This window comes from Budorcas taxicolor, chromosome 1 (assembly GCF_023091745.1).
Source record: "Budorcas taxicolor isolate Tak-1 chromosome 1, Takin1.1, whole genome shotgun sequence".
In the NCBI taxonomy this organism is placed as follows: Eukaryota; Metazoa; Chordata; class Mammalia; order Artiodactyla; family Bovidae; genus Budorcas; species Budorcas taxicolor.
The window spans coordinates 109,442,228-109,470,071 of record NC_068910.1 but is presented as its reverse complement, the minus strand read 5'-3'; the positions used below and the strand labels follow the sequence as shown (position 1 = coordinate 109,470,071).

Here is a 27,844-nt window from a genome sequence, read left to right as displayed (position 1 = left end):
GTGGAAGAAAAGGGTGGGACGGATTTGAGAGGGTGGCACTGAAACCTATATAGTACCGTATGGAAAACAGATAGCCAGTGGGAAGTTGCCGTATGACACAGAGAGCACAAATCCAGTGTTCTGTGACAGCCCAGAGGGGTGGGATGGGGAGCGGAGGGAGGTTCAAGAGGAGGGGACATATATATATACATATATATAATATACACTTATGGCTGATTCACATTGTTATATGGCAGAAACCAACACAACATTGTTAAGCAATTATCCTCCAATTAAAAATTTTTTTTACTTTTTAAAAAAAGAATAAACAGGGAGATTTCAACTATCTCTTCTTCTAGGGATAAAAAATAGAATATGGGCTCAATGTGTTTAATTAACCGGACTGTGGTGATGGTTTCACAAAGAATGTCATATACATACACGTCAATCATCATGCTGGACAATTTAAATATACACAAATTTATTCATCAATTATACTTCAATAAAGCTGGAGAAAGAATAAAAAGTGCCTGCTTCAACAGCACATACAGTAAATTGGAACTTCTCTGGACACACAGAAGATTAGCACAGCGCGTGTGTAAGGGTGACGTGCAAGTCTGTGCGAAGCATTCCGTATGTTTCAAATAAGTCATGGGGTGTAATGTACAGCAAGGTGACAATAGTCTACAATACTGTATTGTATATTTGAAAGTTGCTAAGACAGTAAGTCTTTAAAGTTCTCATCATCAAAACTATAACCCACTTCCAAGTCCTGCTTTTCTCATTCACATCGGTCCATTTACAAGCAAATCACACACAGACTAAGTCAGGACCCACTGCCAAAGGGAAAAAGATGTCCTGCCTCAGGTTAGGAACAGGAGTCAGAATAAGCTGAGCTCTGGCCCTAACTCTGATTACCACCTCAGCAGTGAAAGACAGAACTTTCCTAAACTCCAGTTTCCTCTGCCAGCAAGTAAAAAGACTACACCCCACCTCGGGAGTGGTGAGGACTATTTCAGGTCATGCATTCAAACTCTCCGCATAGTACCTGGCACCTTTAATTACCAGTTCTCATTAAATAATGGCCATTAGACATATGTAATAACTTCTAGTAAGGAGTTCGAGTCACACCAATGACTTTTATTTAAGATTATTTGTGAGGCTGATGTGGAAGAAGGGTTGGTGAAGATGTGTAGGTGGCTCTTTAAATATCTCTCTTTATATTTTCAAGAATAACTTTATTCTATTAAAATACCTTTTATTCTTTTTATTTCCCTAAAAGGCAACAGAGCAGCTCATACTCTGAAAAGCAGGTGGGGTATGATGCAAGCTGTCTTGGGGAGCAGCTGAATCAACTACCCACCTGAGTCACTCAGCATCTGCAGACCCTCTTACAGGTACCGTTCCTGGGTCTGGTAAATTGGGGCTCAAAAAACACAGCAGCATCGGTAGTCGTGGTGTGGAAGCAAAGGGTTATTTGAGCGCTTTTTCAGACAGGGTGGGCAGGTACACTCCTCCGTGCTCTTCCTCCCTACAGCTCCTTTTTTCCTCCACTTTCTTGCGAGACCTCACTTCCAGAAACCGGCGTTCTCTCTCATTTCTCTCCTTTCTGCTCTCAGGTCCCTGATAAAGAAGGGTTGGAAAAGGGTAGATAGCTGACAACATTCAACATTTTTCCTAATTATCAGAAATGTACAAAACTCTATTCATTCAGGAAACTTTCACATCTTAGTTTTTAGTAATAAATTAGCACAAGCCTAGAGGTGTTGCTAAAGCTTTAGTCATAAATAAAGGAAGAGAGGCCTTGGGCATCAGCAGATGGTCTGTGGAGGAAACTCAGCCTGCACGTGACTCTGCCTCTAAGGCACAAAGGGATGTGATTTCACAGTAAAATTAATATCCTTCTGGTACTTTTTGAAAAAGAATGTGGCAAGCGAATCATACATTGAATGATTCTAACCTCCTCATGGTCACTAAGGCTTTGCACTAAGTTTTCAGATAAGGACTAGGTAAAGAATGACGTGTCAAGAATGACATTCAACCACATAAACATTCCCCAACAAGTTGTCCAGGGGTCCACATTCAATGATCAAATGAACACATACTGTTGTTCTAGGATGGGGCGATATGACACCAACTAGACTAGAGACCCTACTTCTTAGATTCTACACCTGCGTGGAGGGAGACAATCAACCAATAAGACTGAAAGAAAATTCAAAAAATAACAGGCAGTTATAAATGTAATGATAACTATAAATAGGGTGACGTGATAGGGAACTGTGTGGAGACTGGGGGCAAGGGGGGAGGTGTGCCTCTTTGGTTTCCATGGTCAGAGGGTTACTTTCAAAGGAATTACTTACAAAAGACGAGTACTGATAAATGTGGTGATGGTATCTATTTACACTTCAGTTTTTTAAATAAATAAAATCATGATTCCCCCATCATCCACTTGAATTGGAAATGCTGCAGAACTCCTGAGTGCCTAAGAGGTGAACATAAGCAGTAGCACTCAGATGAGCAAGTCATGACTAGCCCAGCAGGGTGAGTTATGGGGATGTCTGGTTACTGAGGGGGTGTTATCCTCTGTACAGTGTTAAACTGTTTTCATACTGAGATTATCTCGTTTCTATCTATAATGGTCCACTAGTCAAATCAGAAAGCAAAACAAATGATGACGCTGAGATACAGGTTAAGAGGGGCTTAAAAATTGTACTAGCCCTGTAAATGTGCCTCCAGATTATTTTCATTAGTTTCAGCACTTGTATTAAGTCCATCATTCTGCTCATAATTCATATTTAGCAGCCAGGAAAATCCCTAATCCTTTTAAGAACAGTATAAAACAGAGAAAATATAGTGATGATTATTTGCAATTTGGCTTTTTCCTCATTGAGAATAAAGACTATGTGAAAACTGCTCATAATAATGACCTGAAATATTTTTTTCTTATCTTATCACTTAGAAACAAAGTGAGAAAAATTATTTTTAAAAGCCAGTTGAGTTTTTCAATGTCAAAAGGAAAAACTTTCATGTGTTGGTCATGAACAGATCAGAAAGCAGTTTTCTGGCTCTTCTTGATGCTAAAAGATGTAAAATTTAAATCCACATAGTACTATACATTTGGCCCCCAAATAAAAGGCAATATACATCATTTTTAAATTTGCTGACAAATCACAATTTTTAATGTAGTTAGTTTCAGAAAATTGCATTAACTGTTAAACAGAAAAATGTTTTAAAGTATGTATTTTCCAAATCGTTTTATTTGGAATGAAGAAAAATTTTAGAATATAAAAATAACATGAAATTTAAAATATTTAATTTAAAATTATTTATCATATATATTGATCACATAATAGGAAAAGAGTTTTAATGATTTTGTAAATTCCTAGCAGGTTTCTAGGTTATTATACAGTTGTCCCTCAGTATCCTCAAGGGGACTGGTTCCAAAACCACCTACAGGTACCAAAATGCATGGATGCCCAAGTTCACAAGTGCAGAACCCAAGGACATGAGGGCCAACTACATATAACTATGAACAGAGTTCTTGAGTCAAAAAAGTTGAAAAGGCTGCCTTGGTTATCTTGGCACTCAAAAGGAAGAACTTGAGAAATGAATGAAACAAACATTATTATATTTTAAGGATAAGGTAATGACATCTCTTTAAGTAAGAAAATTGATTTCAACATTACACACTTATGTAAACAGATGACATGATTTTTTTCTGTGGCCATCAGAATCAACAAAGAATTGTTCTGATTAAAACTTTTTTCAAAACATATTTATATTCTTCCTTATTCTAGAAAGAATTTAAAGCAAGTCAGTTCCCTGATTAATATAATTAATGACTTTAACAAGCAGTTTGGAAATAGATGCGAAAAAATGTTTCATTCCTGCCAAAAACTCATAATGTGAATCTAATCATGAGGAAATATCAGATGATTTCAAACTGACACGAAAATCAGTTGCAACACATGATCTGGAATCTTGATATAAAAAATATTATTGGGACAACTGGAAAAATATGAATAAGGCCAACAGATAAGACATTGTGTTGGTGTTCATTTCCTGAGTTTAATTACCATACTATATTTATATCCTTGTGCCATTGTTTGGGGATGGGAAGGAAAGAGAGAGTAAACGTAAATGGGATATGTTCACGTTTAGAGGGAATCTAGGTGAAAGGTGTAGTCTTGGCACTATTCTTGCAACTTTGTCTGAAAGCATATCTAAAAAAAAATATGAAAGCATATGCCGTCTTTATCTTTCATAAGACTGGCTGGTTATGTTTTAGAATGAAGCTCAGTTTGAAATCATCTGATATTTCCTCATGATTAGATTCACATTATGAGCTTTTGGCAGGAATAAAAGCATACCTAAAAGCATATAAGCATATCCAAAAGTCTGAAAGCATATCTAAAAAAAAGAAGTATTAAAAAAAAAAGACAAAATAGAAACCCTTAATAAGGTTTAGACACAGTAAGTGACAGCTGTTCACTATTCCTTCCTTATTCCTTTTTTGATCCAGTAGAGATAGCACTTACTGAAGGGGAGTCATAGATATACAAGGTCACTGTGAAAAAAGTAAAGAGCCACCGAGAGGCAAAAATGCACAGTGACAATCCCAGCAGCCATCTCAGCTAGGCAGAAAGCATGGTGCTTGCGGGATCATGAGGTGGGAATCCCCTGTCTTCCCCAGCCAGTCACAGAGTGCAGCTCAAGATCCAGGTGGATCTAGCCTTACTTATTCACTCCATCTACTACATGGCAGAAACATACCATTATTCTTCTTTTGCAAAATAAAACCAAAATCAAAGACCCACCAAAAAAGAAGTATGTCGCTCAAGGCTGCTCAGTGAACACACTGCAAAGTTGAAAAACTAACCTCCAATTAATTGGTCTCTAGTTTGGTACTTTATGTATCAGTTTGGGCGTCATCAGTGGTGCTTCTATTCTTCCCCCGTTTCCTGCCTGTGTGTCCCTTATGCCTCACTTGGATTCCCACGAGGCCACTGTGACCACTCCTGCTCCTGCTCTCCATGCTGTCCAGGGAGTTCCTTCTGTGTGCTTTTTAAAGATACAGGGGGCACAACGCCATCACAAACTATTTCCTACCAGATTACATAGGAGAGGACAAGAGCATTAGGGACAGTTTTTTCTTCTTCAAATAGTGAAAGGAGAACAAATCACAATTATTTGTAATAAGGGTGATAGAAACAGTCTCAAAGAACTAGAGGACATTGGTAACAAAACATTCCAGCCAGTACTTCTTCAGGAATTCTTCCTACACCGGATGTCTTTAAATAATAAAATTTAAAACTTTTATGTACATCTGGGCTATCTAAAATGGGTGTCATTTTCCAAAGATCTCAATGCTTCTGCTGCTGCTGCTGCTAAGTTGCTTCAGTTGTGTCCGACTCTGTGCCACCCCAAGGACTTCAGCCCACCAGGCTCCCCCACCCCTGGGATTCTCCAGGCAAGAATACTGGAGTGGGCTGCCATTTCCTTCTCCAATGAGTGAAAGTGAAGTCACTCAGTCATGTCCGACTCTGTGTGACCCCCATGGACTGCAGCCCACCAGGCTCCCCTGTCCCTGGGATTTTCCAGGCAAGAGTACTGGAGTGGGGTGCCATTGCCTTCTCTGAAAGATCTCAATGCCAAATTGTAAATAAGAAGTTAGATTTATTCTCCTCAAACTGGGAGAGTACGAACCCTTTGAGTTTCCTTTTCTAAGACAGCTTAAATATTCAATAACTCTGTTACATACCAAAGAGACGGAACGTTTGGTTCTAAAGCACAGTTGCTGTTCAAAGGAGTCTGAAAATGACTGAATTTTGGAATGGGATCTTCCTTTTGATTCCAGTGGCTCCTTGAATGACCCATCCCCTGAGCACTTTCTGTGATCCCGCACTTGAGTGTGGCATCGAAATCCCTGGTCCTCATAAGAATACCTTCTAGGATGGCTGGCAGACGACATCATTCTGGGAAGCACAGGAAACTGGGAATACAGAATAAAAAATGTTACAATATAAAAAGACTGCACAATATTAGCACAGAGACAGAATGTCCATAGATTACTAACCAAACGAATCTCATGTTGAACTGAAATTTTATCTTCTTGATCAGTAGGACCTTTCTACAGCAGTGAGGCAGTGGAGTCAATTGGTCAAAACATTAAATATCCCAAGATTAGCTTTGTTGCTCCTGTATCATTAGGGTGGTATAATCAAGTGTCCCAAGCCTTAAACTGACATGTAAAAAAAAATTTCAAAATAATCAAATGAAATTTTTTTAAAAGCCATAAACATTAAAAAATAATAATACAAAGATGAATAGTTGTGTGATTTCTGTATGGAGAAGGAATTTCTAAGAGCAAAGAACAATAGAAGAAGTCAAAAGGAAAAAAATTAATTTAATCACATAAGTAAAGCTAATAAACATGAAAAAAAATGATGCGGTGGACAAAAAACACAAAATATTTGCTACGAGTTACTAATATGTAATAAACACTCTGAAGATAAATAAGTATATTCACATATACATACAAACATAGAGGTCAGATAACACAATGACAGCAATAGAAAATGATCAACAACAACTGGAAAATGATTAAGAGACAGAGTTCACAGAAGCCAAACTTTTGAAAGAATTGTGACATTTGCTCTCTCAATTTCTCTCACTCTCCAAACCAATCCAATCCAGCTTTTGCAACCACATGTTAGGATATTGGTCTCCATGTTGCCAAATGCTGTGCATGTTTTAGCCTTTTGTTCTTTATGTAGCTTTCAACTCAGGTGCCTAGGGAGCCATTCTGAAACAGTCTTTCTCTTGCCTTCTGCCATGGTACCTTCCTGGTTTCCCCTTCACCTTTCTGCCACTGTGTTTTAGATGTTTGCTCACTTCTCCCTTCTATCTGCTCACAACTGTTGGAGTCCCCAGCACTCTAAACCAGTCCTCCTTCCCTTCCTTTGCTTTCTCACTTAACACTGTCTCCCTAAATGTCTCACCCCTAGACTTCAATTTCTATCTATATCCTAGTTTCCTCATTTATACTGACTTCTCCTCTGAGCTTCTGCCTGCTCAAAACTTCTCCTCTTGGTTTCCTATAGGCACACAACCTGATCCGTCCAAATTCGAACTCATTGCCTCTCCTCCCCAAACCTGCTTCTCAAGTGCCCCTCAATTTAGAAAAGGCGCCGCCATTCACCTGGTTGCTTGGGCTACCTTCCACATCCAATTGCCAAGTCAGTAGAATCCACCTCTCAAGTGTCTCTGAAAACCACTGACTTTTTTCCAGTGTCACTGTTACTACCCTAATCCAAGTCATCATTGCCTTTTGCCCAGATTACAGTAGCAGCCTCCTTCCTAATTGGAGCTATCCTGGGTTCACTCTTACTCACTTTATTTCACTTTCCCCACAGCAGCCAGCATAGTTAAAACAACCTCAACAAACATACCCCATCACGCTTCATCTTGCACCACCCTCACCTGTTCAGGGGCACAGCCTCACTGGTCACTTCCTCCAGCTCACTTGCTCCTAGCCAGCACAGGCATTTTTACAAGAGGTCCTCTCTGGCTGTGACCCCACCCCTTCACGTCATCACTGGCTAATCACACTTCACTCACAATGGAAACCACACCTCCCAGAAAGCCTTGCCTACCCCCTTGATTGGTCCAGGGCCCTGAAGCACTGTTAGACTCTTCCTGAGGTCTCATACTTCTTCAGGACACTTTTCACAACTGTCGTCGATCTTTTGGTTAATTTTGTTACACGTCTCTCTTCTCCAGTAGACTGTGTGCTCCACCGTGTCAAGGGCTACATTTCATTCTCTCCTAGAAACTCAGTACACAGCACTTTGCTGCCTTCACAGCATGAGTTTATTAAATATACGTTCAATGAATAAAAGTATAAAGAATGAAAGAAAAAGAAATACCAAGTGGTGAAAACTGTTTAGGCTTATTAGTAGTAAAAAATTTTATTAAAATGAAATAACATAAAATTTTGCCTTTCAGGCAAAAAAAAAGGTTGTTGTTGGTTTTTTTTTTTTTAATAATACTAACACTAGCAAGTGTGCAAGGGGATAGGCACTGTCATTCCTTGCTGGTAGCAGGACTATAAATGGATACAGCTTTCTTGAAAAGCTGTTGACAATATGAATCAAAAGGCTTAAAATAAGGTCCTCATTGCACATGGGCAGAATTGCGTCATCCCTCCCCGCCAACCTGCCCCACCAAATTCACATATTGAAGCCCCATGTGAATAGCTCACCATGTGACTGTATTTGGGGGTAGGGCCTTTAAAAATTAACTTAAAATGAGGCCATCAGGGTGGCCCTAATCCACTCTGACTAGTGTTCTTACAAGAGGAAGAAATTGAGAGATACAAGGGACATACTCATATGGAGGAGAGACCACATGAAAACACAGGCAATAGACGGCCGTCTGCAAGTCAAGGAGAGAGCCCTCCGAAGAAACCAAAACTGCGGACACCTTCATCTTGGACTTCCAGCCCCCAGAGCTGTGAGGAGATGAATATCTGTTGTTCAGGCCACCTAGTCTGTGGTGCTTTGCTATGGCAGCCTGAGCAAGCTAATACATACATCTAGAAACTCGCTCTCAAACAAGAATCAGAAATATGGTTAAAGATTTATAAAACTGCTAAGATACATGAGGTAAGTCTGTACATATTGGTCCATTTACTGTAGGTCAGACGTGGTGCTTGGTGGAAGATAAACTGAGGAGCAAAACAGAGTGTCCCCCTCTCAGATCATATGTCTACATAGCAGATAAATGCTAAATAAATGGGGCACATGCCGGCATCCTTGGTCAAATGCTATAAAGGGAATGTTCAGGGTAAAATGAGAGGGCACAGTAGAGTAAAACCCCATATATTTGGGTGGGTATTGGGGTAGCTGAATCAGGAGAGACTTCTGGAAGGTATGACAATTAAGCGACAACCTGAAGGATAAGCAGGGTTCATTAGGGAGCAGAGAACGCTTAAGGAGGAGACCATGTGTGCAGAAGCCCTGCCACAGAAAGAGCCTGCTGACGTGGAAGGAAGAGAAGCCTGGTGGGGAGCGCCTGAGGGGAGTGGGGAGTCTGGGATGGGAAGGCAACGAGGGGCTGGAAATCAGGGGACATCATAAGATGGGTAATCCTGAAACACACCTAAGTGTGATAAAAGGCTTTGTCTGTGATCTGGGGTCATTTTCTTGCTTTTCCTGTTTAGTATTGTACGTGTTTTCTATGCTGATCACTTATTATATTGTCAGTAAAAAAAAAAAAAATAATAATATGCTAAAAAATTGAGACTGGGACACAGAAGGACAAATACTTCATGATTCCACTTATATAACATATCAGAATTGGTCAAGCTCCTAGAAGCAAGGAACAGAATGGTGGGTGCCAAGGGCTGGGGAGGGGTATACTGGGGCAGTTGCTAATTAACAGGTATAACATTTCAGTGCACTGGTTAAGACTCCACGCTTCCCCTGCAGGGGGCGTGGTACCACCCTTTGTCAGAGGACTAAGATTCCACATGCCTCACGGTGCAGCCAAAATAAATACATAAATAATAAGTTCTAGAGTTCTGCTGTACAACATTGTGCCTAAAGGTAACAATACTGTATCATATACTTAAAAATCTGCCAAAGAGGGTAAATATCTTGTTACATGTTCTTACCACATCAAAAATCTTAAAAGTAAAATTTAAAAGATGTGAGACTGGGAGTGAAATGTATGTGTTTGTACAAATGTTCTCTTCCATTGAGAGGCATAAAACAATGGCAAGGGTTTCCATCACAGTGTAAATAAAGTGTACCCTTAATATCTCCTTATGTCAGATGAAATTTCCAGCTAGTCTGTTTAGGTGTGGAAGCTTGTGAGAAACAAGCTTTAAAAGCACTCTTATTGGTAACATAGAAACATATATTACCATATGTAAAACAGATAGCCAATGGGAATTTGTGTAAGTCTCAGGGAACTCAAACTGGGGCTTGGTGACAACCTAGAGGGATGGGATGGGGAGGGAGGCGGAAGGGAGGTTCAAGAGGGAGGTGACACGTGTATACCTGTGCCTGACTCAAATGCAGAAACCAACTTAACACTGTAAAGCAATTATCCTTTGATTAAAAATAAATAAACACACATAAAAAGCACTCGAATTGGTTACATGGAAATTTTCCCACTTTTAAAAATGTTTTCTTAGTAAGCAAGCTTTGCTTTTGGAATTCTATATGCCCTCCTAATGAAATTTCCCCCACAAAGACTTGAATCAATGCCCTAAATAGCTTTCTTTTGTTTTCAAGGTGTGGAATGTCACCTCCATGTCCATGGATCAACCTGATCCATCCATCTCCTGTGCTGTGACGCAGGTCCTCGTGTGAGGCATGGGATCCCCCACACTCTGAGCTCATGACCTGGGCTCCCCGGCTCCCAGGCTCCAAAGCCTGCAGCAGGCATGGACTTGTGGGACAGTTACCACCCAGGAGTTAATAGTGCTGACTCTCACTAGAAAATAGTGCTCTGAACAACCTTGCTATTTCCCACAGGGATGCCAAAAAACCATTTCTGTCAAAAAAAAAAAATCCTATGCACTCTTGACTCCAAGCCATAGGTATCTTACCTTTTGAAAATCTATTTATGTAACACCTTCACTCTAAGAACTACTTGAAGTTTTTTATTCTGGGTTTAATTATAATCACCTTTCAATTGTACCCCTCCTGCCCTCTGAGTAAATGCAAGCACCTGAGCATGATGAGAAATAAGTGGGGAAAAGATCCAGGTGTTGAGATAATCGAGGCCCATGTTGAATCTTAGTGCACTGTGTGTATCAGGCACCCTGGGGACCAGGCCTTATCTCTAACGTCTGAACAAATCCTACAAGGGAATCATTCTTCCCCTTTCACAGATGAGGAAAACGAATCTTAGTTTGGCTAAGAGACTTCCCTAAGACTTACATGACTAGTGACTTTACGGAGCGGTAAATGCTTAAGCATAAGATGTCTCTTCCTTGGATTATTGTTGTTGTTGTTGTTGTTTAGTGACTAAGTCACATCTGACTCTGTGACCCCACAGAATGGAACCTGCCAGGCTCCTCTGTCTATAAGATTTTCCAGGCAAGAATACCGGAGTGGGTTGCCATTCCCTTCTCCAGGGGATCTTCTCAACCCAGGGATCAAACCTGCATCTCCTGCTTGGAAGGCTGATTCTTTACCACTGGGCCACCTGGGAAGCCCCTTAATCAGATTAATAATACCAAACTTTTATCTTCAACAATAGCAACAGATTCATTCTAAGTGAAACATGGCTTTAAATAATGTACCAGTTATAACAAAATCCTATTACAAAAGTAATAATAATTTGTAGGTCTTTGGGAAATAGTCTAAATGAATTTTATATGAGGAATATTAACTGCCTATCAACAGAGCTTCCCTGGTGGCTCAGAGGATAAAGCGTCTGCCTGCAAAGCAGGAGACCTGGGTTCAATCCCTGGGTTGGGAAGATCCCCTGGAGAAGGAAATGGCAACCCACTCCAGTATTCTAGCCTGGAGAACCCCATAGACAGAGGAGCCTGGCAGGCTACAGTCCACAGAGTCGCAAAGAGTCAGACACGACTGAGCGACTTCACACACACATCACACACATCAACAGAGCCAAGAGATTTATAAATTAGTCCACTAGCATTATACAGAAACAGCATCAGGAAAAAAGATTCAAGTGTTCAACTGGTAAAATGGTAGGCCAATACCATCCACTGGATCTCCTTTAGAGAAACTAAAAGACAATTTAAACTCTGACACATAAGGAAAACGAGGAGGAGGTGGGAAAGAGAGGAGGAGGAAAAGTGCTTACTAGGTGCCAGGCACTGTTCTAAGCACACTGCACACATTACTCACTGAATGCTAACAAGACCTGCATCATGTATGTACTGTTTTCATCAATCCCATTTACACAGAGGGACTCTGAGACAGAGAGAGGCTATGCTGCCAGTAGTAAACACTGGGAGGCACCTCAGAGCCCTCGCTCTTACTCACTCCACTCTGCTGCCTTCCCAGAAACTCCTCTATCTAGGCATCTATTGATAGTAGAAGAGAGGAAACAAGTCCAGGGAACATGATAAAAGCTCCCCTGTAGAATTGTCACTGATGCCCGAAATTTATTACTAATTTCTCTGGATCAAGTTTGTCTCCTCTTGAAATGGAATACAAATTTAAGCTGAAAAACAAGGAACCACATTACTCACGAAACTTTAGGGCATTCCCCTCTCTTCAAGTGTGAGAAACCCTCTAAGGGGGCCAAGGCCCACCCTACCCCTGTAGTGAGCAACTACTGGAGAACCACCACGGCAGTGAGACACTACAGTGGCGAGAGTGTGCAACAACCCTTAGGCCGTTCAGTCAGTCCAGTCGCTCAGTCGTGTGCGACTCTTTGCGACCCCATGAATCACAGCACGCCAGGCCTCTCTGTCCATCACCATCTCCCGGAGTTCACTCAGACTCACGTCCATCGAACCATCTCATCCTCTGTCGTCCCCTTCTCCTCCTGCCCCCAATCCCTCCCAGCATCAGAGTCTTTTCCAATGAGTCAACTCTTCGCATGAGGTGGCCAAAGTACTGGAGCTTCAGCTTTAGCATCATTCCTTCCAAAGAAATCCCAGGGCTGATCTTCTTCAGAATGGACTGGTTGGATCTCCTTACAGTCCAAGGGACTCTCAAGAGTCTTCTCCAACACCATAGTTCAAAAGCATCAATTCTTTGGCGCTCAGCCTTCTTCACAGTCCAACACTCACATCCATACATGACCACAGGAAAAACCATAGCCTTGACTAGACAGACCTTAGTCGGTAAAGTAATGTCTCTGCTTTTGAATATACTATCTAGGTTGGTCATAACTTTTCTTCCAAGGAGTAAGCGTCTTTTAATTTCATGGCTGCAGTCACCATCTGCAGTGATTTTGGAGCCCCAAAAAATAAAGTCTGACACTGTTTCCACTGTTTCTCCATCTATTTCCCATGAAGTGATGGGACCGGATGCCATGATCTTCATTTTCTGAATGTTGAGCTTTAAGCCAACTTTTTCGCTCTCCTCTTTCACTTTTATCAAGAGGCTTTTTAGCTCCTCTTCACTTTCTGCCATAAGGTCAATCAAGGGAAAAAAATTAAAATTAGATATATCTTCTACAGCTTTCTTCCCTGGTAGCTCAGCTGGGAAAGAATCTGCCTGAATGCTGGAGATCCTGGTTCAATTCCTGGGGCAGGAAGATCTGCTGGAGAAGGGATAGGCTACCCACTCCAGTATTCTTGGGCTTCCCTGGTGCCTCAGATGGTAAAGAATCTGCCTGCAATATGGAAGACCTGAGTTCGATCTCTGGGTTGGGAAGAGCCTCTGGAAAAGGAAACAGTTACCCACTCCAGTATTCTGGCCTGGAGAATGCCATGGACAGAGGAGCCTGGTAGGATACACTCCATGGGGTCACAGAGTGGGACATGACTGAGCGACTTTCACTTCACTTCACTTCTGCAGCTTTAAATTGAGACTATAAAGACAGAATATGAAATTAGTTAAAGGTGATTGTTTTTAAAAAGGGGGAAAAAAATCCCTTGGGGTGCAGATAGGTAAGAGGTTTATTTTGAACCCTCTCAAATGATACCATGTGGGCCAGCACATGTTGTGCCTATGTGAGCATCAAAGAAGCACTGAGAAAGCCCAAGGCCAGAGAACTCAGTTCCCCCTTGAAGAGGTCTATCATCTGGCATACTCCTCACTTCCACTAGGCCCTAACTGTGTAGAACAAGGCTAAGAGAACCACATTAATCTGAAGATGACTAGAAAGTCAAATCAACTATTTAAAATTCACTTTCATTGAGTAGAATAAATAAGGGATATGGAGATTTTTCTACTTCAAGTTTGTATTCATGTGACAATGGAGGGAGGAAGATTTGTTCAATAATGAGAAAGAAGAAAATATTTTTTTTTCACACAAGCACCTCAGGACAGTAAAGTTAGATTTTTAATTTGATGTAAATCAGCAATCACAGATTATAATGAGTCTTGTCAAAAAGTAGCGTGTGTTCTCTATAATCCAAAAAATTCGTAATAAATTTCAGGCATCAGAGACAATTCTACAGGGGAGCTTTTATCATAACGCTCCACGGACTTGTTTCCTCTCTTCTACTATCAGTAGACACCAAAAGTAGTAGGGTTCTCTAAGATGGAGCAAGCTTTATACCTTGTCTACCTCATTCTTTCTGCCAAATTTGTATTTTCCACTAGCTTGGACAGGCCACAAGCACAGACGCCATATATGTCTTCTTTTCCCCTGCAATCCTATTGTGCCTTGAACAACAACTGGCGCACAGTCGGTGTTCAATAAATATGTTTAATGATTTAATGTTCCATCACTATGGTTTTGCAAGAATCGTGAGGCTGAAGAGCCATAGTGAAACCACATGCAAATAGGAAAGAAGGGGAAAATTATTTGCATGAATATAAAACTGATGGATGTAGGCTACTAACAGGTTGCAACAAGGGAGGAGCCTTTGAGTGGAGCAGTGGGGAGAGAAAAAAAAAAGATAACGCTAAGAGTAAGCTTTTTTCTTTTAAGTTATTTTTTCTGAGCTCAAAGCAAAACACAAAACTTGAAAACCTAATTGTTTTCATATCTCTAAAGTAAGAAAAATTTGAGCACATTTTAGAGTCAGGAAAAGTTAAGTATCCAACTACAGATTCACTTCAGAAATACATGGCATTGTGTGAGTAGGGATGAAGAAGCAGGCCCTCCATTCTCCAGGACTCTGCCTATTTGGCCCGGGGTCCCCCAATCTGCGTTCTGTGATTCGTGCTTTCTCTACTCAGTTAGGTCATCATGTTTCACCTGTGCTTTTATTTCCTTAAATAAACACATACTTTCTGCATGCTAGTCTGCTAATTATGGAATTGTCAACTCAGAGAATCTAAACAGGTTAACTCGGCCAAATGCCCAAAGCCAGTATGAGCAGGAAAAGATATATGGACCCTCTTTAGAAATGTTATACAAAGAAATTCTGCTATTCTCCAATAGTTTAAGGCAAACAACACTGCAACCCCCAAGTGGATTCTCTAAATAAGGTAGATCATCCTAGTTTTTAAAGTCTAATAAATGCTAAAATCTATTCAAGAAGCTATATTTGATGTCATGTTTATTTGTTTTCATATTTTGGTGGCTCCAAAGGGCTGTTGTGACAAACTGTGAACCTCATTTTTTTCTCTTTGTTTCTCTCTGGTTCTCACTATTTGGCTAAACACTAGTCATATTCCTGGTCCACTCATTATGAATACCTCCTTCAGTGTGGGCCATAAAAGATTAAAACAAGAGCATAATAAGCAAGGGTTTATTTTATAACAGAATTATGGAAAGTGAGACTAGAAGGGTTCTTGTAGATCATCCAGTGCAACCTCTGCCCTTTTTCACTTAAAGAACCTGGAGTTCAGTGAAGTGTTGAAATGCACACTTGGTCCCTGATTATGCTTTTTAAGAGAACTATTTTCAAATATTTGTGTCTCAAAGAGGTCTCATTCCTCAAACTTGCTGATCATTGAGAGTAAAAGACTGCTTTACATGCTTTAATATACTTCACATACATTGTGCTTCTGGGAACTTTGGAGCTAAAAATAAAATAACATCACTCCCAAACCTTATTTGGTTCTGGAGTTAGCATAGCAGGGGGTTGGGGAAATATTCTCTGGTACCTGGAATTCTAAGTGTACGTATACCCACTGCCGAGTCCACACCTGGTCAGGTCCACCCATTCCCCTCTCAAGAGCTCTCCTGTCCCCTGCCTAGCCATGGAAAAACAGTGCTGAGGGTGGTAGAAGATTGGCTTTCTCTCCCACCAGGAAACTAAATGAGAACCAGAAGAAAGAGTACATCAAATTGACCAGGGGTAGTGATTTACTAAGTAGAATCCCCAATTCCTTAGATGCCACCAAATAATGGAGCTATCTGCAGTATTTCAAAAAGACTGCTGGAAATCAAACAGTGATCCACACCAGTGCTACACAGACTATAACATCAGGTTTCTTTCCTTTGGCTCGAATTATATTACCTCTCAATAGGATTATCCCAGGCTTATCAGGAGCTCTGAGTAGCAGTTAAATATATCTTAGGTTGCTAAAAGTGAAGGAATCATTACTTAATAGATGAAAATCGGGTCCCTTGGAGGACAAGATAAAATGATAAAAGGGATTTTTTGTGAGTATAAAAAAAGGTTTGGAAGCACTCATTTTAACCAAAGAAAACTTTATATCATAGGACCCTCAAAAAAATTGAAGAGAAACCCCCTCCCCTGGTTTGGTTCTCCCCTGGTTCCATTGTAACAACTCACTGGGCAGGGCAGGGAGCTTTTCCTGTAACTGGCGTCTTGTGATCCACGGCGGTCCCGGACTCCTCGCTCATCCTCCTCTATCCAGCTGTGACCCCAGAAGCTGCTCATCCATTTGGCAAAAGACACATCATCATCATCATCGTCATCTTTGTGCTCCATGTAAAGGCGCTTCAGAATATCCAAGGCCTGTCCCTAAATCTAGCAGAGAGAAATATCACCCAACAGGGCTGACTCAATGAAACCCAGGATCTCCCCAAGAGACAAAACGAAACTGATGTTTTCAAATGGTCTCTGATAATGGAATCCTTAAAGGAGAAAGATTTACTAAACAACCACTTCACAATCAGGCAGCCTCTGGTAATGTCTATTTATAAATTGTGCAGCCCACAGTCCCCTCCCCTCCCCCTGTCTTTTTAAATTGAGAAGCTTTTGAATCCTTCCATTGCTGGGGTTGTGCCTCGCAGCCGAAGGGTGGGAAGTACAGTCCACTGCCTGGTTTTCCCTGTGCTTTGTTGCTGATGGCATGTGATGGCCTCTCCAGCTGTCAATGGTGATAGAGCATGACCCTCATAATATGCCTGTCAGCTCCAGGCCAGCTCTAAAACGGGGCCACTTACAACGGACAGACTGCAGCCTGCAAGATCGCCGGCCATTGGTATGTCATATCTAGAGCCAGATTCTCCTAATAAATAAATTTGATACTGAAATAAAATCTAGCTCCTGGGGCAAAAAGGTTTTTTTTGTTTTTGTTTTTTTTATGTGCTATTTATACATGTACAAAGGTAAAGGATATACATATGCAATGTGCAAATCTGAAGTGTACAGTCTGATGAATTTGTACATACATATACCCCTCTAATGACCCACAACTACACAGGTGAAGACATTCCCAGTACCCTGGCAGTCTCCCTCTTTCCCCATTCTAATCTCATCTCCCTCCAAAAGGTTAAGATTTCTGACCTCTATCACTGTAGGTTAAGTTTGCCTGTTTGGACCTTTCAATGGAATTATATAGTATGTTTTATTCTGTGTCACAACATTACATTAGTGAGGTTTGTCCTCGCTTTTATAGTAACAATAGTTCATGCTACATAGTATTGTACAGTATGATTATCCAACTTTTTAAAAATTCAGTCTACTATTGATGGTCTTTTGGGGGCTGTCATATTTGGGTTGTTTCCCTTTGGGGCTGTTATTAATAGAGCTTCTGTGAACATTAGAGTCTCTCTTAGTAGGCTTTTTCTTCCCTAAGGTAAGGAGAATATTACATTTATTGAGCCCCTACTTTGTGCCAGGTATGGAGTCAAGTATCTTACATATGTTATTTTCATTATTAACTAACCTGTGCTTGGGGTATTTTCATATTTTATAGATGAGGAAATTTAATTTATAGATCATCACTTTCCCAAGGTGAAATTACTTTTGAGCAGCATAGCCAAGTTTGAAGCAAGAAGTAAGCCCAGGTTCTTCTCTCCACTGTTCTGCCAGTATTCCACGAAATTTTTGATAAATTTTATATTTTTAAATAGAAGCATTCTTGGACATTTTCCATATAAAGTTTCTTCCTTGAGCTGTAAAAATTGACTTAACTATAACCAATGTTCCTAGAGTACTATGCTACAACTTACCTTAATAAGGGAAAGTAACCAGTGCACAAGATGGCTAATATTTTTATTGTTTGCTTTAAATTATAGGGTTCATGCTTGTTACTTTGTAATATTTTTATTAAAGAATGGAGAAAGCCTGGCTTCTCAGTGACCCAGATGAGAAAGGAAAATATATAATTCTATATCATCACTGTTGGTTGTCTCTGTCATTAAAGAAAGAAATCAGATAATTTTCCTTGGGGAAACAGAACCAGGTTTGTCCACAAAAGATGACTATGGAGGGACTTCTTTTTTTCTGTTTCTCTTAAGACAAAACTGTGTTTTCTTCCAATTTCTGAAAAAAAAAAAAAAAAAATCTGGGCAGGGGGTGGAGAACCCAGAGCAGATAATATCTAATTACTTCAAAGTATTGTAGGGGAAAGGAAATAGGACTTCTTCTTCTTAAAACCTCTTTGAATAATATCTGTCTCTTGCACTTCTGAGTGTGAAAGTCATTCAGTCGAGTCGGACTCTTTGTGACCCCATGGACTATACAATCCATGGAATTCTCCAGGCCAGAATACTGGAGTGGGTAGCCTTTCCCTTCTCCAGGGGATCTTCCCAACCCAGGGATTGAACCCAGGTCTCCCACATTGCAGGTGAATTCTTTACCAACTGAGTCACCAGGGAAGCCCAAGAATACTGGACTGGGTGGCCTATCCCTTCTCCAGGGGATCGTCCTGACCCAGGAATTGAACCAGGGCCTCCTGCATTGCAGGCAGATTCTTTACCAGCTGAGCCACCAGGGAGCTCTCCCCTTAACATCCTATGTGCTCATAGGGTATGAGCGCTCACTCACTATGTGCTCACTCTGTCATATCCAAGTATTTGCGACCCTATGGACTGTAGTCCCCGAGGCTTCTCTGTCCATGAGATTTTTCCAGGCAAGCATACTGGAGTGGGTTGCCATTTCCTACTCCAGGGTATTTTCCCAACTCAGGAACTGAACCTGAGTCGCTTGCAACTCCTGTCTTGACAGGCAGTTTCTTTACCACTAATGCCACCTGGGAAGCCCTTAATGCCTTACAGGCAAAAACAAATCAGATATTGGAAATGTGCAGAAAAAAGGTATGTGTTTATATATATACATATACATACATATATACACACACACACACATATATATATATATGAATTTATTATGAGGAATTGGTTCATGAAATTATAGACTGGAAACCCCACAATCTGCCAGTCTGCTAGCTGGAGACCCAAGAAAGCAAGTGGCGTAATTCAATCTGAGTCCAAGGGCCTCCATGGAAAGCAAGGATGTAAGTCCCAGTCCAAGTACAGAGACGATGAGATGAGATAGCTCAGTGCAAGCAGTGAGGAAAGAAAAAAGGGTGAATTTCACCTTCATTTGCCTTCTGTTCTACGCCAGTCCTCAACCGATTGTATGATGCCCACCCACAATGACCAATTTACTTTACTGAGCCCACTGATTCAAATGCTAATCTTATCTGGAAACATCCTCACAGATATCTCCCCAAATAATGTTTAGTGTAGGTACCCCCATAGCCAGTAAAATTGACATATAAAATTATCACAAAGGAACTAATCCCATTCCCAAGACTCCACCCTCAGGATCTACTTATCTTCTAAAAGGCCCCATCTCCAAATAACATCTCTCACATTTAGAATCAAGCTTTAACACAAGAACTTTGAAGGACCGCAGACATTCAGTTCACAGGAAGCTGCCTACATGACCAGTACCCAGTAAAAGCCCTGGGCATTAAGTCTTTAATGAGCATTTGAAAAATGTTTCACACATTTCATTTCACACTTACTGCTGGTAAAATTAAGCACATCTTATGGGAGTGAAATGGAAAGGGAATTTTGGAGGCTTATTCCTGGTATCCTTCAGACTTCACCCAATATGTCTTTCCCTGATTCTATATCCTCTCAGTGCCAATAAATTTTATCCACAAGTACAACTATGTGATGAGTCTTGTGGATTATTCCAGCAAATCTCTGAACTAGGGGGTGGCAGTTGGTGTCAAAAGTAGGATTCACTAAAACAACCCCAACTCACTGAAATGTGGCTAAAGCAGTGTCTGGAAAAAGGATGAAGGGGACATAATAATAAACTTTTGATGCAAACTGGCTACCTAGTCATCTGTGGTATGAAACATCAGCAGAGATGATGTCTGTTGTGAAAGGTAAAGATTACCTATGGAATTTCAAAATGATACAGGCAAGTCCAGGAGAATCCGCTCATTGAAGGTATTGATTGCTTTTGGCAATGGTAGCTAAAGTGACAAGATTAAAATTTGCAGTTGCAACCTGGATGATGCCTTAGGGTCTTGTTCTCTCCTCCCAGTGGGAGGGGAAAAGATTGTCAGTGCCAAGGCTAAAGCAAGCTTCAGATAAACCAGAAATAAAGGGGAAGGGAAAAGCAATACTCTGTCCTCTGGTACAGCTGCTGCTGCTGCTAAGTTGCTTCAGTCGCTTCTGGCTCTGTGCGACCCCATAGACGGCAGCCCACCAGGCTTCCCCGTCCCTGGGGTTCTCCAGGCAAGAACACTGGAGTGGGTTGCCATTTCCTTCTCCAAAGCATGAAAGTGAAAAGTGAAAGTGAAGTCGCTCAGTTGTGTCCGACTCTTAGCAACCCCATGGACTGCAGCCCACCAGGCTCCTCCATCCTTGGGATTTTCCAGGCAAGAGTACTGGAGTGGTGTGCCATCACCTTCTCCGTCTGGTACAGCAGCCCCTTACATTCCAGCTGGGATTTCTCAGCAGCTGTAATGCCAGTCCTGAAAAGTGTTCAGGGGGTTGTACAAACTTGCAATGAAAAAAAGGAAGAGGAAGAGAGAAAGAATCTGGATGTATGATAAAAACTGATGTAAAATACTATATGCCTATAATATCATACATGTTAGAGGGATTATCCCAATCAGGGAAAGCTCCCCAATAAAAGGTGTTGGTAGAACATAAAATCCTTGCTTTTTGGTGCTGGTGGATGGGTTAAAATTTAAATGCTAGTTATTGAAAGCTCACAGCTGATTATTTTTGCTAAGATTTTTGCCTGTTGAAGCCTATGAGAAAGGTAGGCAACATATAAAGAGAGAAAATCTCTATAGGAAAATCTACTTTTGAGTTTTAAAAGTCAGGTTTTAATTTGCTCATAAAGTGAAGTCGCTCAGTCGTGTCCGACTCTTTGCGACCCCATGGACTGTAGCCTACCAGGCTCCTCCCTCCATGGGATTCTCCAGGCAAGAGTACTGGAGTGGGTTGCCATTTCCTTCTCCAGGGGATCTTCCCAACCCAGGGATCAAACCCAGGTCTCCTGCATTCCAGGCAGACGCTTTAACCTCTGAGCCACCAGGGAAGCCCAAGTTCTTGTAAAATCAGATGTCTAATTCTTAGAGGCTGATAATTTTCCAGCCTAATGTGCATATTTTTGAGTGGGTCAATTTGAACTTTAAGTCTGGCAGGATGAAAGGGGCTTTGAACCTCACTGTCTGGCCCAGTAGTCTCTTGGCTTTGCTGCTGCTAAAGAAGAAAAGTCCTTTTTGGAATCCTGGATTCAGAGATCCTATTTACCTGGACCTCACGGGAGGCTGAGGGGCTTGCCAGGTGGCTCAGTGGTAAAGAATCTGGCTGCCAGTGCAGGAGCCATAGGAGACGTGGGTTCGATCCCTGGGTCGGGAAGATCCCCTGGAGGAGGAAACAGCAACACACTTCAGTATTCTTGCCTGGGAAATCCCATGGACAGAGGAACCTGGCGGCTCCATGGAGGTTGCAAAGTGCTGGACACAACTGAATGAATGAGCATGCATGCAATGTCACATAATGATCGTGAGAGACTGTTCCAACTTCTGAAAGCAGACATAGGCTCAATGAATAGAATTCAGGCTCTGGGAGATGAAAGACATCCTCCCCATCCACCTTGTGGGGCCGTAAACTATAAAAACATTATGGATGCTTACTGAACCCCATGGGTCACTTGCAGATGTCCATGGGAAAGGGTTTGTTCTCTGACGGGACCATCTGAAACCAAGATGCTAGTAACTTTATCTAATGTAGGGACGAATTGCATCTGAGATGATTAATCATAAGAAACTTGTGATTCCTGTCAAAACTCCAAGTTGGGAGAGAGCACATTACGGGGAGTGGGACCTCTCCACCCACTCCTAAAAGACAGGGTTCTCACCCTCCTTCCCAAGGATATCTCCAGTTATTGACTTGTGTTTGGGTTTTACTAACAATATTATTGACAACAGTGGACTGGTAACCGGACTCTAATTCACTCACCTTTCTTTCTTAGTTAGGAATTTTTAGTATTAAATCCCCAAACAGAGATTGAGCTTCTCCAGGCTATTTACCAAATAAATGATCAGGATGATAGGGATTGGGGTTATGTAAATCACATTCTGCAAACTTGAAAATTCAGGATTTTGTCCTGCAAGTTCCTGAATATGATGTGTCTTTCTGGTTAAGCTTATTAAAAATGTTTTTCTATCTAAATTCATCTATTTCTCTGTTTGAATTTATTAAATGAACACTTATTAAGTGGACTGCAGGGTGTCAGTTGTGAGCTGCACTTCAACAACAGATCACAAGAGAAATTAAAATAGAGAAAAATTAAATACTTACAGGTCCCATGGGTAGGTCAAGGCAGAGTGCAGATGGAGAGAAGCAGGGCCTGGGGAACATGTTTTTATTAGAATTTATAGGGTAGAGTGCTTTGCAGTTTCCAGGCTAAGGCCAGATTGGTCAGTTCAAACCAAAAAAGCAGTGCTTTGATAAGTCCCATTATGACCAACCTAGATAGCATATTGAAGAGCAGAGACATTACTTTATATGGAATTTAGAAAGATGGTAACGATAACCCTGTATGCGAGACAGCAAAAGAGACACAGATGTATAGAACAGTCTTTAGGACTCTGTGGGAGAGGGAGAGGGTAGGATGATTTGGGAGAATGGCATTGAAACATGGATACTATCATATAAGAAATGAATTGCCAGTCTAGGTTCGATGCAGGATACAGGATGCTTGGGGCTGGTGCACTGGGATGACCCAGAGAGATGGTATGGGGAGGGAGGAGGGAGGGGGGTTCAGAATGGGGAACACGTGTACACCCGTGGCGGATTCATGTTGATGTATGGCAAAACCAATACAATATTGTAAAGTAAAAAAAAAAAAAAAGTTCAAAAAAAAAAAAGAAAGAAAATCAGAGACATTACTTTGCCAACAAAGGGCCATCTAGTCAAGGCTATGGTTTTTCCAGTGGTCATGTATGGATGTGAGAGTTGGACTGTGAAGAAGGCTGAGGGCCGAAGAACTGATGCTTTTGAACTGTGGTGTTGGAGAAGACTCTTGAGAGTCCCTTGGACTGCAAGGAGATCCAACCAGTCCATTCTAAAGGAGATCAGCCCTGGGATTTCTTTGGAAGGGATGACACTAAAGCTGAAACTCCAGTACTTTGGCCACCTCATGTGAAGAGTTGACTCATTGGAAAAGACTCTGATGCTGGGAGGGATTGGGGGCAGGAGGAGAAGGGGACAACAGAGAATGAGATGGCTGGATGCCATCACTGACTCGATGGACGTGAGTCTGAGTGAACTCTGGGAGTTGGTGATGGACAGGGAGGCCTGGTGTGCTGTGATTCATGGGGTCACAAAGAGTCGGACACGACTGAGCGACTGAACTGAACTGAACTGAAGAGAGTGTAAGAAGGCGGCACTGGGAGGCAGGGGAGATTGTTGATTGCAAGGGCCTTTGAGGAAGTCATATCATGAACTTACATTTCCTTGTGATTCTGTGAGCTGCCATCTAGGGCATGGGTTGACCTAAGGCGACTACTGTCAGTTTAAGGTCACTGCTGGCCCCTTGGCCAAACAAAATGATGTTGAGACACAATAGCATGGAGAAGTTTAGCTAAATTCTCAACAGTCTCCTTATTCCAAACCCTTCCTGCTGAAAAGTCTAGATTAGAATAAAACATGATTGGGAAAAAATGTAAAGTTAAGATTATTGCATGAGATACTGATTAAGTGATAACACAGAAAAAACAAAACCCCAATACCTGTGAGATGCAAGGATAGGTGGGCATCAGTGATTTCTACTTTTTATAACTGCTGTCTTTCAGAACTGCTCCTAGGGGAATTCTCTGGCAGTCCAGTGGTTAGGACTCTGTGCTTTCACTTATAGGGCCTAGAATTCAATCCCTGTTCAGGAAACTAAGATCCCATAACTCTCCTGGCACAGCCAAAGAGAGAGAGAGACAAAAGAACTGCTCCTCCACGTCAATATTGCCTTCACAAGATGCTTTGAGGTCTTGAATGCAAACAGACAGCAGAGCCTATGATCACACCTAACAGTGCTGACTGCGACACCGCAGGGGATGTCCTCAGCCTCTGCGTTTCCATGAAGAACACCTGTAGGTGCTGTCCCACTCATGAAGCAAATGAACTGATGTCAAAGACAAGCAAAACTGATCGAAACTGCCTTCCTCCTGGAAATGCTTCCCCAACTAGGGACTCAGGACTTTCCCGGCAGTCCAGTGGTTAGGACTTCAAGCTTCCACTGCTGGGGGCATGGGTTCAATCCCTGGTTGGGGAACTAAGATCCCAGTGCTGCATGGTGCCACCCAAATAAATAAATAAAACTAGGAACTCAACTGAATTATTTGGACTGGACAGAAAGCCCTGAGGCATAAGGACTCACAGTGGGAAGCCACACCGGAGGCCCCGTTAACCTGTTTGCCTGACTCCCGTGTGCCTCCACTGGTGAGACTTAACAAGCGCACACTCTTCGTCTCCAAGGGCGCTCTCTGGAATTGTTATTTCTTGTATGTGTACCTTGACTATCATGGGCCACCTCAACATACCAGAATTGTGTTGTGCCTAAATTGATGGCTCAGGCCAGGTTAAGAAAAGGTTAATATAAATACTTACAGAGAAAGCCACCTAGCTTTCTAAGACTGACCTTTATTATTAATAGGATTTGTTTAAATTGGCTAAATCCAGGATCCCTGGAGGGCCATAATGAAAAGTCAATATTGCAGGATGCTTTCATCCTACTGCATGGGTCCTTGCTGATAGTAATTTTCCTCTAGAAATGCCTTGACCAAGAAGGTGGATGCTGCGGGAAAAAAGGTAACACAGTAGTCTGATGCTGCCTATCCTTAGAAAGGACTCCTTGCAAGGTTGGCCCTTACCTGCTATCTGGGCACTTGGCTGGCCATCTGTCCTCTGTAGTGATGTAAAACTTTCCCTAACTGGAACCCTCCTACACTGTTGGTGAGAACATAAATTGGTGCAGCCACTATGGAAAACAATATGGAGGTTCCTCAAAAAACTAAAACTAGAGTTGCCATATGATCCAGCAATCCCACTTCTGGGCATACGCTGCTGCTGCTGCTAAGTCGCTTCAGTCGTGTCCGACTCTGCAACCCCATAGATGGCAGCCCACTAGGCTTCTCTATCCCTGGCATTCTCCAGGCAAGAACACTGGAGTGGGTTGCCATTTCCTTCTACAGTGCATGCATGCATGCTAAGTTGCTTCCGTCTCTGTGCGACCCTATGGACAGCAGCCCACCAGGCTCCTCTGACCACGGGATTCTCTATGCAAGAATACTGGAGTGGGTTGCCATTTCCCTCTCCATCTGGGCATATATCCAGACAAAACTATAATTCAAAAAGATAAATGTAGCCTTATGTTAATCAGTTCAGTCTCTCAGTCGTGTCCGACTCTTTGCAACCCCATGAATCGCAGCACACCAGGCCTCCCTGCCCATCACCAACTCCCGGAGTTCACTCAAACTTACATCCATCGAGTCAGTGATGCCATCCAGCCATCTCATCCTCTGTCATCCCCTCTTCCTCCTGCCCCCAATTCCTCCCAGCATCAGAGTCTTTTCCAATGAGTCAACACTTCGCATGAGGTGGCCAAAGTATTGGAGCTTCAGCTTTAGCACCATTCCTTCCAAAGAAATCCCAGGGCTGATCTCCTTCAGAATGGACTGGCTGGATCTCCTTGCAGTCCAAGGGACTCTCAAGAGTCTTCTCCAACACCACAGTTCAAAAGCATCAATTCTTCGGCACTCAGCCTTCTTCACAGTCCAACTCTCACATCCATACATGACTACTGGAAAAAACCATAGCCTTGACTGGATGGACCTTAGTCAGCAAAGCAATGTCTCTGCTTTTCAATATGCAGAACTATTTACAAGAGCCAAGACTGGAAACAACCTGTCAGTTGACAGATGAATGGATAAAGAAGATGTGGTTTATATATACACTGGAGTACTACTTAGTCATAAAAAGAACAAAATAATGCCATCTGCAGCTACACAGATGGGCCTAGGGATTATTACACTGAGTGAACAAGTCAGAAAGGGAAAGACAAATACCATAACACTTATATGTAGAATCTAAAACGTAAGAATGAATTCATTTACAAACAGAAGCAGACACACAGACAAGAGATTTGTGGTTGCCAGGGTAGGGGGCAGGGGATGACTGGATTGGGAGTTTGGAAGTAGAAGATGCAAACTACTATATATAGAATGAATAAACAAGGTCCTACTATATAGCACAGAAAACTATATCCAATATCCTGTAATAAACCATAAGGGAAAACAATATGAAAAGGAATATATATATGTATGTATGTGTATAACTGAGTCACTTTGCTGTACAGCAGTAATTAATACAACTGTAAATCAACTAGACTTTAATCAAAATAAATACATATATATATATACAAAACTAAATCAATTTGCTATATACCAGAAACTAACAATACTATAAATTAACTATACTCAATTTAAAAAGAAAAAAAAAAAAAAACTTTCCCTAAGTGACAAGAGTGGCCTAAACTGCTTATACAACCAATGTGATTTATGCTGAGCAACTGCCTTTCTCGTGGAAGTCCAGACTTTTCATACATGCCAGGCAGTGCATGCCTACATGACCAGCCTCCAGTAAAAGCTTTGGGTTCTAAGGCACCAGTGAGCTTCCCTGGGAAACTACACTTGGCACATGAAATCACAACTCATTGATGGAGGAATTAAGCACACAGTGTGTGACTCCACTAGGAAAGGACTTCTGGAAGCCTGAGATACGTTTCCTCTAGACTTGACCTAAGCACATTTTCACTTTGCTGATTTTGCTTTGTCTCTTTTCACTATTATAAATCTTAGCTATGATTACAGCTACATGCTGAGCCCTGTGAGTTTTTTAGTAAGCCAGCAAATGTAGCGGTATTTTCTGGGACTGCCCAGTGCAGGAAGGAAAGACAATTCTTCAAACATGTGGCCAAAAAATTCCCCAAGTAAACAGATAAGTTTACTACCAAAAGAAAAAATATTCAGCCTCCATTATATGGAATTAGTCCATCTCCATTTCCTCCCCTCTCCACCGTCCCCACCCAGTTAAGCCAATTTCTTTAAAAGTATGAGAGAAAGACGGTTCTCCACTTTGCCTGTCCTAAAGTTCTTACGACAAACCTAGCGCAGCAAAGAAGCCGCAGCAAATGTCAAGTCTCAGCAGCTGGGGGAGAACGGCTCTTCGTCCTGTCCTGGAAGCCAGGGCCCAAGAGGAAGCCATGCAGCACTCTGCAAGCCCAGCTGCCAGCCTGACCGGGTAGAGGTTTGGACACCTGCCTTGGGGAGATGCTGCCAGGGGCACAGGACCAAAGGGAGCTGCCCTTTTGACCCTGCTCTAACGCTCTGCCTTGCCAAGCCAGTGTTTACACAGTGTCAAGTGGCTGAGACAGCTGCAGTTTTCTAGACAGTTTGAGTGTGCTTTTTTATTTTTCTTGTACTTATTGTGAAAGGAATTATCTTCTCATAGACGGTAGAACACTAGTAGTATGTGTGTTCTCATAAAGTGATCAGACATAAAGGGTGCCCAAGTG

General features: G+C 41.8%; 1 protein-coding gene across 3 annotated transcripts in view; it reads right to left on the bottom strand.

The window, feature by feature from the left end:
• Window positions 1-1,351: 1,351 nt before the first annotated feature.
• Window positions 1,352-27,844, bottom strand: part of LNP1 (leukemia NUP98 fusion partner 1) — a 41,022-nt gene continuing 14,529 nt past the window's right edge. Inside the window, exons 2-5 of one of the 3 annotated variants that reach the window (XM_052646817.1) lie at window positions 22,576-22,624; window positions 16,337-16,534; window positions 5,741-5,971; window positions 1,352-1,602 (exon numbers count right to left, since the gene is read on the bottom strand). In XM_052646817.1, coding sequence (XP_052502777.1) covers window positions 1,453-1,602; window positions 5,741-5,971; window positions 16,337-16,495 — 540 coding nt within the window. In that variant the 5' untranslated portion in view covers window positions 16,496-16,534; window positions 22,576-22,624 and the 3' untranslated portion in view covers window positions 1,352-1,452. Of the gene's footprint in view, window positions 1,603-5,740; window positions 5,972-16,336; window positions 16,535-17,964; window positions 18,071-22,575; window positions 22,625-27,844 lie in introns of those variants that run through there. The other 2 variants (XM_052646830.1, XM_052646823.1) reach the window with 2 other exon arrangements.